General features: G+C 39.8%; 2 protein-coding genes across 3 annotated transcripts; one reads left to right on the forward strand and one right to left on the reverse strand.

Annotated features, from left to right (window-relative positions):
- Positions 1-845: 845 nt before the first annotated feature.
- RpS16 (ribosomal protein S16) lies at positions 846-2,640 on the reverse strand. The gene is made up of 5 exons (XM_017622376.1): positions 2,568-2,640; positions 2,459-2,500; positions 2,223-2,354; positions 1,927-2,041; positions 846-1,075 (listed from the first exon to the last, which is right to left on the reverse strand). The coding sequence occupies exons 1-5, from the start codon at positions 2,577-2,579 to the stop codon at positions 930-932; spliced, it is 447 nt and encodes a 148-aa protein (XP_017477865.1). The 5' UTR covers positions 2,580-2,640; the 3' UTR covers positions 846-929.
- A 120-nt stretch (positions 2,641-2,760) lies between these two features.
- On the forward strand, positions 2,761-12,232 carry LOC108367694 (uncharacterized). 2 transcript variants are annotated; one of them, XM_017622377.1, is made up of 7 exons: positions 2,761-3,094; positions 5,961-9,049; positions 9,125-9,582; positions 9,658-9,936; positions 10,141-10,621; positions 10,747-10,877; positions 11,529-12,232. In XM_017622377.1, the coding sequence occupies exons 1-7, from the start codon at positions 2,959-2,961 to the stop codon at positions 11,620-11,622; spliced, it is 4,668 nt and encodes a 1,555-aa protein (XP_017477866.1). In that variant the 5' UTR covers positions 2,761-2,958; the 3' UTR covers positions 11,623-12,232. The 2 variants fall into 2 exon arrangements, with proteins under 2 accessions (XP_017477866.1, XP_017477867.1); XM_017622378.1 differs by having other exon boundaries at positions 6,015-9,049.
- Positions 12,233-13,700: the final 1,468 nt, after the last annotated feature.

The raw sequence follows: 13,700 nt of genomic DNA on the forward strand, positions 1-13,700 counted from the left end.
ATTAGCTTTAACCATTGATATCTTCTTTATTTTTTACTTCCGCCAGAAAGGGTTGAAATCAACACAAAAAGTCCTATCGAGCCATATTTTTGGTTTTGTCATAGCTAGATTGTTGATAGAATTCTGTTGGGTTTTGATTTTTACGAAAAATGGTATAGCAGTGAAGTATGCATAGCTGGGCTATAGCTGAAATTAGTCAAGAACGTAAACCTACCGGTACGTAAACCCGAGTCAGCTGACACGACCTGTCTTACCAAAGCGCCATGTAAATGGAAACTCAACACCGCAGAATTTTTCTGTAGTTGTAGCCCGTAGCGTAGAAATCTGCGGAATTTAGATTTTTCCGTGTCAGCTGATTTCTCCTTCTTTAGATGGTTGCCACTTCGTCAGTTTTACAGATGGTAAAAAAGATATAAGTTCCTACTCAAAATATGTTTAAAATATTTGAAATTTACTATTGAATAAGGTTTTTGTTGAAAACTAAGTAGTTTATATTTAGCTAAAATCTATTATAGCACGAAAAATTGTAGTTGAAAGGGTAAGTTTATGAAAAAGCATTGATGAGTGGCAACAGTGTAGTAAGCAACACTGAGGGCTCCAGTAATCGACAAAATTCTGCGTATACAGACAGCGTTTAAGTATACGTTCTGCGTTCTCGACTAATTTCAGCTTATAAATCCTCTGTACTTACATACATGTACATACTTGGCAGTGCATGCACTGCTATACCATTTTTACGTAGACGTAGAAGTCAAAAACCAACAGAATTCTACGTATGTAATGCTGTGCGTTGGTTAACCGCACATAACCAGATAACCAGGCAAGTGTGAAGAACAACCACAATGTCCATTTTTCAAATGAAAATATGTATTTTTTCCTTCAAGAGTGTACACCTTAAAATATAACTAATCGCATATCGCCATAAAAGCTTAACGATATGATTTCTGGTAACGAGCACGGGCACCTGGACCACCAAATTTCTTCGGCTCGCAGCGACGTGGGTCGCCGACCAACAAAGTCCTGTCGTATTGGATGAGGATGTCCTTGATTTCCTTTTTGGAGGCCTCGTCAACGTCTGCAAAATAAGAAAAAAGAATACTTAAGTACTATAAGAGGTTGATTCAAAGCAATTCTAGCAAAGAAAAAAATAATAAAGAGCATAAAATGTAAATCGAGCATCACTCACAATAGCTAATCGGAATATTGTGATTGGTATTTGCCTGAACATTTATTCTACCGCGTTTTCATCTTTCGAGAGGAATTTCGTGTTCCAGCCGAAAATCTGGTATTAACCGGCATAAATAGCATATCGCCAAATATTTAGGAAAAAAAAAGCGTTTTTCATTAGTTTGTAAATCTAGCATCACTCACATATGACTTATGTGCCAATTATGTGATTGGTATTTGCCTGAATATTTAGTCTACCGCGTTTTCATCTTTCGAGAGGAATTTCGTGTTCCAACCGAAAATCTGGTATTAACCGGCATAAATAGCATATCGCCAAATATTTAGGAAAAAAAAAACATTTTTCATTAGTTTGTAAATCTAGCATCACTCACAAACGACTTATGAGCCAATTATGTGATTGGTATTCGCCTGAATATTTAGTCTACCGTGTTTTCATCTTTCGAGAGGCAATTAATTATCCACCGAAAATCTGGTATTAACCGGTATATTAGTACTAAACCTAAACTGGTAACAAATAGTGGTCAAAATATAAAATATACCTTCTTGTAACTCGGGCATCACTCACGCCTTCTATAGTAGTAGGAATGATTGGTATTTGCCTGATAGCTTTGCTTTCCCGTGTTTTCATCTTTCGAGAGGAAAATTTTTATCCACCGAAAATCTGGTATTAACCGGGTTCCAAGCTTTCGAGCCATACGACTACATACTTAATAAATATTGCATATTATGAAAACTCACATTTTTGGTAGAAAGCAATCAGCGCCTTGGAAATGGCCTGACGAATAGCATAGATTTGTGCAACATGACCACCACCGCTAACACGCACACGAATGTCTACGCCAGCGAATTTTTCCTGCAAAAAGAGTAAATATCCGTAAATATTTGATGCAAAACTAACATAAAGTTATAATTTACAAACGCCATCAGTTTAATAACTATTTTCATTTGGTTCAATTTCGGGATAAGTCGAACTCATCACGTATTGCGGCGCTTGTCAAGCGCAACGTCACATCCCTGCATCACAAACAACTCACCTTGCCCAACAGCAAAAGTGGTTCCTGCAATTTGTATTGCAGCACTTTAGGTTCAATTTGTTCCAAAGGACGGCCATTCACCCTCAAGAGACCACGTCCACGCTTGCAGTAAGCAACAGCAGTGGCGGTTTTCTGCAATAATAGAAATTTTCAATTAGTACTTTTCCCCAATAATGGGCAGCGTTCGGCACGTGCGTCACGGCAGATTCAATACTTGATTGTTCACTCTAGCTTACCTTGCGTCCGAAAACTTGCACGGCGTGCACGGGTTCTCTGCGCTGCAATTTACGAAAACGATAAAGGTTAATCCAATTGCCACAAATAAAATTTTATAAGCAAACTTACTTTTTGCTGCATATTTGCTCAAGCAACTTTGTGAAAAAGACCGGAAACGGCCATAACGCCTCTGAACAGTAATTTAACGAAACCAAATGTCAAAATGTTGAAATTGCCTGCTTGGGTGACCTCTGACGGTAATTTCACTGAAAGCAGAGAACGTATAGTTATGACACTTATTAGAATAATTTTTCCATCTTTGTCACCCGGTGCCTTCTGTCAAAGCGGAAAATGCACTAATTTCTGTGAAAAAATTTGCCATTTTGGAGTAGTTGAGTTTCGGGCGCGACATTTTCTTGTTTTTCATTTAATTTTAGTGAGATTAGAAGCTTAAAACATTTATAAAGTTGTAAATTAATAGTGCTTTTAAGCATTTCAACCAAATTTCACTCGCTTAAAGATGTCCAGTGGACGTGAAGAAGGCGAAATCGATTCGGAGGAGGATGGTCTGCGAAAACGTATCAACGAACTGGAGGAAGAGAATGCAGAATATGAAAAAATTAAAAGAATTTCGGAATGCTATGCGTACAAATATGGTAAGTGTATGTACACACATTTGTATAGATTGCATCCTTTAGATTATTGAGCCTGATTCCAAGTTGGGCTTTAATCTCACAATGCATTTTTCGCAAAGACTAAGCACGCAGTAACAGATATGATTTTATGTACATAATATCAAGTTTTCATGCGCACATATATGTACATACATATGTATGAAGTGCATGCATGTATGAAGTATGAAGTCATGTGTAGTAAGCATATTCCCAAAGATTGAAATTCTAGCTTTTAACCCAAATTGTCCCAGATAAAATTTTTTTCGATTTTTTGGCTTCTATATACAGGCGCAGGCGATAAGTTGAATCAAAAGTTGAACGAAAGTAGGCAGCCGACCAATTTCATTGAAAGCGATTGTTGAAAGGCCGTTTACACCAGGCGATTGTTGCTTTCAACTAAAAATCGCCTGAAAAATCGCCTCATGTAAATTCCCTATAAAGGAAAAAACGTGACTAAAACTTTGGGAGTAGTATTGTTCCTCCGACTTCGGCCGTAATAGATTGGCTTTTACACATATGTTAGTGTTTGGCCGAGCTTCTCCTCCGATTTGTGGCGTGCGCGTTATATTTTCACACAAAGTGGAGGGACCTACAGTTCTACGCCGACTCTGAACGGCGATTGTATTTTTATGAGAAGCTTTTTTCATGGCAGAAATACACTCGGAGGTTTGCCATTGCCTGCCGAGGGGCGACCGCTGTTAAGAAAAACCCTTTTTTATAAATTTTTTTGCGATGTTGCTTTTACCAGGGCTTGAACCCAGGCGCTGCGGAGTGGAAGCGCGCACTGCTTACCACTACACCACAGCGGCAGACAATATTTGGTTAAAATGTAAAATAATATAATATAAATACATATATAAAGTTTTAATATATATATTGATAATATACATAGGTATGCATATTCTACGTTCAAAGCGGATAAGGAGTTCAATATTGGTAGGAAAAGTAGCAAAAACATTTCAAACATAAACCCACATCACATTTTACACAGACTACTCGTGCTCTAATTTTACATGCTTCACCAGCACAACGACGTTGTTTGTGAATTTGAATTGGTAAGTGGTGTAGTCACAAGAAGATATAAGGTCCCAGTGTGGAGACCCCCCGTGGCTAGTTGAATCAAGCTGTCAACTAAAGACCACACAAAGTATTTGAAAGTAGTTGGATAGTAAGCAGCTGTGGAAGCGCAATGTTGATTAAAGGGTGAAGAAGGCCAGTAGCACCCTTAATGCATGTAAAATAATGCTGGGAGTCATTTGGCGCCATTCACCTGCCCTGGTTCTACACAGCAATAGTCAGACCAATATGGTGTGGTGGAATTCCGAAAGAAAGTCCTCATACCTGGGGCCGATTGAAAATTTTCAGCGCGTCGCAGCACTGCACCATAGAAAGATTGCAGAGTTATTACCGTATTGCTTACGAGGTATATCCTGGTTGCTTCTCCTGCACAAAAAATTGGTATCATTGGCGTGGACAATTGCAGGGAGTGACGTGAGTGGGAGACCAGGGAAATGTTGAAGCATCTACTCGGTCGACTGTCAAAAAGAAGATTAAAATGCTTGGGAGCCCACCATTTCGAGAAATTAGAGGACATTTTAAAAGTAAATTAGAAATTTCTACTGAAATTCGCAAAAAGCGTTGACATCCTTTGTGATGTATTCTTTAACGCGTAAGAACGAGCTCCAACTGGTAACACTACGGGTCTATGTGCGGCTCAGCGAAGGCCAGATTAAACTAAGGTAGCAATTAGTTAACGTACATATACATAAACATTTCTAAGTAAACCGTTTTTGTTTTACGCCCTCCAATACACAGTTCTCATGACGCCCCTTTTTGCCATATGGAAACGGGCTGAAAAACACTGAAATTATCTAACATGCACTATTGGTTTTTATTGTTTTTTGTTACCAATAGAGTCGACTAATGTATTAGCTAATTTTTTATCACTGTCACATTTTGTAAATAAAAAACACTTGCTATAAATTTATGCTTACTTTTTTCATATAAAACATTTCGATGATTTTCTGTCACTTAATTTAGTTTAAGCATTTTTAAGTAAGTGGTTTTTGTTTTACACCCTTCCATACATGATGTGTTTTGCGTTGCCATATGGCAATACGAGGTCGATTTGGGTTAAGTACATACAAGGTTATTAAGCGATAGCGCACGCTTATCATATGAAATATAAGCCTGAGTCGATTATGTTATGTTTTCATGAACGAAATGGTAAGATGCTAATTTCTGACATAATTTTTTTTATTAGATCATGAGTTGCTTTACTGCTACGTAATACAGTTACTTCATTAGTTCAGGTAACTATTGCTCTTCACTTTACATTAGTGGCGACACAGTCAAGGGGTTGGTTTTACATTTTCTTTACTACAAGGCAAAGCAAAAAGAGTGCTATTTTTTGAAAGACCTTATACCGCGTTTATCTTTACAAGCTTTGCTGTATGTACGTTCCCGATAGTTAATTTGGAGAGCTAAAAATCCCTCTAAAAGTCCTTCCTTAGAGTCAAGAGGCCTTCCAATTAGCATTTGTTTCTCGTTTCTTTTTTGAAGAGCTTCCAGAAAAGGTTTTGTATGACGAACTTCAGAAAGCACTTTTTAGTAGTTATTCTAAGCTGGTTCTTTAATTCATAAAAATTATATTATAAGTTATGTATCGAACTGTTTTGCAACTTAAAATGCATACGTCATACTAAAAAGTTTTTAAAAACATACAAAACCTGATAATTGGTTATAAAAAAAAAATGTTAAGGACTTAGTGGAGTAGCTCCTATTAATTAGTCTAAGAGTATGTTATGAAACATGCCGACATTTCCCCTCTTTTTAAAGCATTTTTTAGCTGTTTGTTACATTGCTCTGTACTTTTGCCATGTTGTTGCACTTTCCCGTTCAGATGACATGTATAGACTGAACGATTACAGCGACTGGGAAGCTGTACAACGCGCCGGCCAAGTACCCACCGATGTATCCTCAATTTCATCAGATGAATTTCCTTCCCCGAAGAAGAAAAAGCACAAAAGGAATAAAAAGGGCAAATGTAAGCGTCTGCAACAGCGAGCTCATCGTTGCGCGCATCAGCGCCAAAAGCATTGTAAAAGTCAATCGCATGGGGAGAAGCGTCACCACCATCGTAGAGAACGTTTGCTAAATCCCTACTATCAGAATCGTGGCATTGAAACAATATCTCTTGACACAACCGATAATAGTGAATATGAAAAAGACAACTATTCAATAGCTACCATGGATATTGAGAGCGCAGATGAGAACGACGGTAATTTAACGCTGCCTTTGAGTCGTGAGGAACTGCGATTGGCTTTGGGACGCGGTGTAGCAGAAAGAAAAAATAATATTTGCTCATTAAAAGAACGCTTACAGCCGGATAAGTATGCGGAAGTAATCATTGAAGAAAAAGTACAAACGCTTGAAGAATCCACACCGTATTCAAATGACGCAGACAATGTGGTCGAACTCAATAGTGACGATTCCATGTCAATTGAAGAGCAGGAGTTGCGTTTGATTGCACTGCGTTCGGCGATAATGAAAAAACATGCGACGCGCAAAAAACGCAACGCCGAGATTGCCTATTCCCCTACAGATTTTGATGATCTACTGGCTGAGCCAGTTAGCCCTGTCGCCTCCGATATCGAAGAGTTGGAGGGTGATATGGAAATAAGTCCGGCTAGCTCGCCAAATTTAATACTCAGTCCTATACACTGCGACGATGAACAAAATAGCAACATAAGCCTGGAGACAATAGAGCATCAGGTTGATAATAAACCTGTCGATATGGATATTGCATGCAGCGATAGCGAACGGGAGGAGAGCACGTCGAATGTTGTCGACGCAGATGGTATATATTCACAGCATACGCACGACATACCGCTGCCGCCAGGTGGTGCGCCTTTGGAAGGTATGGGCATACCAATACCATACGATTACCATAATCACGCCAAATCCATGCCCTTCGATATGTACATGCCGCCAATGCATTTCGGCACACAAATCGATATGCCACCGACGATGATACCGATGCCAACGATGCCGCCGTTACCAATGTCCGAGGTAGCTCAGACAGCAGTTGCCGGTGACGCGCTGGAAAATTGTATTAAAAATGAAGTGTTAAATGGACAACGTAGAATGAGCGCCTCTCCGAAATCGGCCAGCATGGATATAATACCCGAAGATACACAAGATCAACCGGAGGAGTGTAGTGATGAAGAGGAGGCGGAAGCTTTACGCGCATTGTTGCTATCCCAACGGCAAGCTGCAAAAACAGCAAAATCGAACGGCCAGCTGCGTGTCAGAAAGCCTTCACCAACTGCCGACACGCCACCACAAATTGCAACAGCGCATGCCAAAGAAATGGAGAGCATCATTAAGCCACATCCACAACAGCCTTCGACTCTACCGGGCGAACACAATGAGACTAGCGTTAAATCTAAGCCAACCGAGTCAATTTTAAAGGAAGCCGTACGGCGCTTGAAAGTAAAATCAGTTGTTCATTGTGAGGATGAGCAGACGCATAGTGAAACACAACCTCAGGCCCATGCGCCACGTTTGAAAATAAGAGCGTTTGCGCGTTGCAGGGAATATGAAGAAGAACAGGTCGTAGATGCGCAACCAGCAGACTGTGCTGGTTACCATAAATCAGCGTTTGCGATGCATGCAGGTCAAGTCAATGGCATAAATTTCGACCATATGCTGCAGGAAGAGAGCAGAAGCAGCTTCGGCAGCACTTTGCGCAGAAACACGCCAGAAATATTAGACATGCACACGAACTCGAGCGAGAGTGCTGCAATATTGCTGGCGACGAAACGACGTTTGGAAAAGGAGGCACCTATGGGGCGTACGCTACGCACTATTGAACTGAAGCAAAGTGTGGAGAACTATAGTCAGCACTCGGCCGAAGATATTAATAGCGAAGCATTGGAGAAAAATAAAACACATCCCAGCTATGAATCGCAAGCTAAGAAGGCCAAAACAACAACTGAGCAAACGGGGCAGGCTGATGCGACTAGCTTGCATATGAAGGAGCGCGCTCCACCAAATAACGTTACAAGGGAAAATGATGCCAATGCTAGTGGTGAGAAGGAAAACAAAGAAGTTTTGTCAGCGACAGCAAGTGTAAATGAAAGCGCCACAAATGCTGCCGTCAAAGCAAAGCTGCTTACCAAGGCTGCTGCAAAAATCGCCAAAATTCCAGACAGGCGTAAAGCCGGTGCCTCAACAGCGACGGCGACGCAAGCAGCAGCTGCAGGGAAAGCACCTACCGCGGCGCCAGCAAAACAGCCAGCGTCCAAAACTGTGCCTACCAGAATCAGCACACCACCGGCAGCAATGGCAAAAGTGCTGAAACCAGCGGCGCAACAGCTTAAAATTGTCAAGCCAAACAAAGTGATCAACAAAAGTTTGGAGACAAGTGAAGAATCCGTCGGCACACTAAAAAAGAAAGTCGACGCTGCCACCAACCAATCACGCATTCTAACATCGACAACTCTGCCAAATATTAAGGTGAAGAAGCTAATCATACGCGTTGGCCATTCCGATTCCTCATCGGAGGATGAGGAGATTTTACGCAATCACACATTGGAACGTTGCATAGGTTTGGCGTGTGTGCGCACGGCCACACCAGACTCGCTGACTGGCGTCCTCAATGAAAACGTTTACGGCGGCAAGGAAGCAATTACAAAGCAGAATTTGTCTACAGAGCAGGCAGCTGAGACACGCTCCCTGGCCAACGATGGCATGTCAAATGCATCAGCAGCTAAAGAAAACAGCGTTGGGGAGTCGTTCGAAAAGAAGTTGGAAAATTTTCTAAAAAATATGCGTTCTCAAGCGACGCAAAAGAGTGGCACACCGAGCGCTGAACAACCGCGGCTTCGTAAGTTAAGTGCTGCCAGTGCACAGACGACCAAAGGCACACCAACGGTGCGTATGCGTTGCGTGTTGGCTAATAGGTTTTACTGAAATTTTATCTCTATTTTTTATATATTCGCTATCTAGGCCGTACGCAGTCTACCGATCGCCTCTCAGGAGGAATACAAACGCCTCGTGAATCGCATGAAGATTTTGGAGAAACAAAAGCATTTGAAGAAAATGCAAAAGAGTCTACTTGAGGATGTGGAGAAGTGCACGAAAAGTAAGCAGAATACGGCAAAACGCATGCAGAAGCCAAATCAAGCGCAAGGGCTTGCCGGTCTTACTGCTAGCACAGCCACACAAACGTCTACCGATGCGTCAAACGTGGCGAATGAAATGCTGACATCAACAGTTGAAAGTGGCACACAACAGCAGCAGCAGCGAGAGCCTGATAGCGAACATCAACATTCCAAGAAAGTGCCAACAGCAAAAAGTCTTGAATCAGCCGGCACGCCTGGGAATACTACTCAAGCAGCTCCCAAAAATGAGCGGGTGTTGGCCGAAAGACTACATTCCTGCGAAAAAATTTTGACCAGCGTTAGGTAACGAGCTTTGCGTATAATTTTTAGGATTAATTTTATATTTTTTGCTTCATTTTTTATTTTATCCACTTGCAGCAATAATATTCTTACCAGACTGGATAAATCGCTTCATTTGGTCAACGAAGCAAAGGCGGCAAAAATTGCTAAGATGCGCCATGAGCAGCGACTGAAAGAGCTGCGGCTCGAAATGGAGCAAACACAGAGAAAAATGAAAGAAGAACAAGTAAAAATATCGCGTATACACCCGGAGATATGCGCCAACAATGAAATGATTACGAAGCTTAAGCAAAAACGCGCAAGAGTTCTCGATATGGCTGTGAAGTTGGGCAAGAGCGTTAAGGGCGATGACTATAGGTATTTCCCAGTTGGGATGATGAATGATTTCTTTAATCATTACTACGCTGCCATAGATACATATTTGTGTGTAAAATACTAGCAAAAAAGGATATATTTTGCATGTGCTGTATTCCCAATTTGTTTGTTATTTTCTTAAGTTTATTAGTCATTTACATTTCTTTATAATTGACATTAATATTTCTATGTTTCTATTCTTCTTAGATTGAATAATGATTCAAAAAATGAAATAACGCGTAAAACAAAAGGATTGGCAACACATATAAAACTTGTTAATTCAATAAGATATTGTGATCTAGATGTATTAGAAAAGGAAGCCACCGCATTACCAGTAAACAGTAGCGATAAAGATACAATCGAAGCGCCTACGTCTGATAGTCAACAGTCGCATGCGGCTAATAATGAGTATAAGGCGCCAAGCACTAACGTTGGTAAAGAGTCTGAAAACATTGAAGAAGCTGTGATCGCCTCGCCAAGAAGAGAAGCTTGTGAGCCAGAAAGTGACAACTGCACACATACCCAAAATACTACGCCAATTATGTGTGATCGGATCGTAGATGGCCAAGTGAATGCTCAGGATTTAACCAAAAATTGTGATAAAGCCAATGAGAAGGTGCCGCCGACAGCGTGTGTGGAAGCGTGTGTTGAGGAGTTGCCGGCGCCAATGTGTGATAGCGGCAAAGAAGTGCGTGCCTTAAGTCTTGAAGAACTTTTACAATTCAGTACTATTTTAACATACTCCGTTCATGTATTTGTACATTTTTAACTACACTTAATTTTACATTAACAAAAATTATTGAGTATATTTAGGTGGTGCGCATAGAGGACAACAAGCCTGAACAAGTAGACAATGTGAAAGCAGCAGGCGACCAAGTAGTGTCGACAGCCCGTTCAGTGCGCGATTATGTTTCTCCACTAGAGCATTTAAGAAACGAAAGTGGGTGCGTTTTAAAAGTTAGCTAAAAATGTAGGTCAAAAAGTGGGCAAAATGGAGAAGGAAGGTGTACATTTTTATTTTTACCTAGCACTCTTCGGCGACTGATACCTCCAAATAATACATGTCTTTCAATCGAATCGCTTCTTTAATGGTTAAGACACCGCCAGATAAACAAAATATCGAGTGAACAGTTTGACTTTGAGTTTTATGCTACAATAAAGTTCCTCATCAAGCAAGCGAAAATTCCAAAAATTATCAGCCGATCATTATAAGAGAGACACAGGCCGCTGTCAACAACGCATTATATCTAAGTTGTTAGGCCGGGATGGAATTCCCATGCAGATGGTTAAAAACTAGTACCTTTAAAAGAACTTAGAAAATTAGTTACCGATGATGGGGAAGTTTAGTCGGCTATTTCAGACTATATTGAAGACTTAGGCAAACTTTTTTTTTTTATCGAAAAGAAAATGTAATTTCTCACACCTTCCACTTTATTTCGCAAACTTTTTGAGCTTATTTCCTGTATAAGGTTTTGAAGATGCCTACATTTATGAAATGCTTATAAAATTAACTTGTATAATTATTTTTACAAAGTACGTTCATATATAAGAAATGTTTAAAATTTTCTTGATAATCACCCGTTTTTCCATTTCAGGAAATGGAATCCAAACGATATTATATGTCCATATGAGTTGATGGGTCAATGCGAGGATAAGGATTGCAGTTATAGACATTTGACCGACAAATGAGTCATAATCACATTGGAACAACGCAGCCAAAGCATTTTTTCTAGCATGTCAGCACGCTTCTGTGTCATAACATTTCGCTTTGTTCAAACGACTTAAACTTGGCGTACCGTATACATTTTGCCTAGGTAAGTTGAAACAAACTCAATTTAGATTTATACACAAACGTGTAGCGCCGCGCCCACTTAACTCTATCCTATACCACTCGTACATGTATCAATCTGTTTTTATTTTTTGTTGTGATAAAAGCGTTTGGTTTTTATTTGAGTTGGTTGTGGCATAAAGTTTGTGCTTGAAATGCAGCACTGAAGTCTGTGGAAACTACATCCATATTGAGCTTGAGTATCAAAAAGCTGACAAAAAATCTAATACTTTTAACTAATTGTATTAAACAATAAATAAAAAGTTATTCAGATCGAAGTAATTATTAATTATACATATATTATTTGTATGCGTGAATAACGTTTCTTTTTTTTAACTTTTTCGAAAATAATAAGGTGCCATATAAAAGGTGAATACTTATAAAGGAGCCTTTGCTGTATTTTAGCAAACTCGCCACATTTTTTTGGTTTTTTTGTAAAAATTAAAAATTAAATTAAAACTTAAGAAAAAAATATGAATATATTGTTTTATAACGTTGTTATAAGAAAAATTGTTTAAAAAGTGAAATAAATGAGTGCTATGAAAAATAACAATAAAAATGAACTGTCTTTTAATTTACAATGTGGTTAATAAAAGGTAATTTACATCATTATGAATACCCATAAAAAATTATAAAGCTGCAGTTCTTTTGAGACAATAGTGGGATTTAGAACAACTTTCCCTGCAATTTACGGAGGTAGAAGTTACGGCGGGTAATTGGGTGCGCAGAGAGCCATATTCCGATGTAACTCCGTCTGTGTTGAGGGCAATAATGTAAGATGGCAAGCTGATTNAATGTGGTTAATAAAAGGTAATTTACATCATTATGAATACCCATAAAAAAAGATAAAGCTGCAGTTCTTTTGAGACAATAGTGGGATTTAGAACAACTTTCCCTGCAATTTAGGGAGGTAGAAGTTACGGCGGGTAATTGGGTGCGCAGAGAGCCATATTCCGATGTAACTACGTCTGTGTTGAGGGCAATAATGTAAGATGGCAAGCTGATTTGTTGGTGGCGAATGGTTTACATATATTTTTAAAGGTTTAAAAGTTAAACGTAAAACAGTAAACCGGCAAATTTAACCAAAGGAAAATGTTGTGTGTATTTTGGAACGAATTACAGTCATCCTTTATCAATTTAGAGACAGAACCGGTTTCGGCATTGTGCCATCTTTAGGGTCATTTTACGTTTCATACAAATCTTTTATNTTGTTGGTGGCGAATGGTTTACATATATTTTTAAAGGTTTAAAAGTTAAACGTAAAACAGTAAACCGGCAAATTTAACCAAAGGAAAATGTTGTGTGTATTTTGGAACGAATAACAGCCATCCTTTATCAATTTAGAGACAGAACCGGTTTCGGCATTGTGCCATCTTTAGGGTCATTTTACGTTTCATACAAATCTTTTACGCAAATCTTAACCCGTGCGGAGTTTGCTGGTCTTCCATCGGGCGCCTCCCCAGGTAGCGGATAGGGGAATTGCTTCTTAGATATATGAGGTACCGGATTTACTCCGGGGCGGACCAAAACTAGCAAAGCCAGGTGGTTTCGAGACTGCAACAAGGTTACATATCGATTTATAAAGATGACTTTAAATATGTAGATCTCTAAATGAATATCTGTAACTAGCCGAACCAGCAGTGCTAAACACCTCAAAAACCCAGAAGCAACGGTAACCCCATTGGGACGGCTCTCTGGTCTGCGTCTGTCCCAGATTGGGCGGCAGTACATCCTCACACCTGGCAGCAGGTATAAAATGCAAACCCTTTTTTAATTTAATTTTGAAATGTACAATCAGTCCGGCCCTCAGTATCCGGCAAAAGAGGGTTCGAAAATCCCCGGAGACCCTATCGTTGAAGTGAAGACAACAGGCTCTGACGATAGACTAGCTACTGATGTCCCGTTCAGACAAGTGTTTGCCTCAGGCTTGTATGAACGG

The sequence above is a fragment of the Rhagoletis zephyria genome, unplaced genomic scaffold (genome assembly GCF_001687245.7).
Source record: "Rhagoletis zephyria isolate East Lansing unplaced genomic scaffold, Rhagoletis_zephyria_1.1 Rzeph_scaffold_02778, whole genome shotgun sequence".
Taxonomy (NCBI): Eukaryota; Metazoa; Arthropoda; class Insecta; order Diptera; family Tephritidae; genus Rhagoletis; species Rhagoletis zephyria.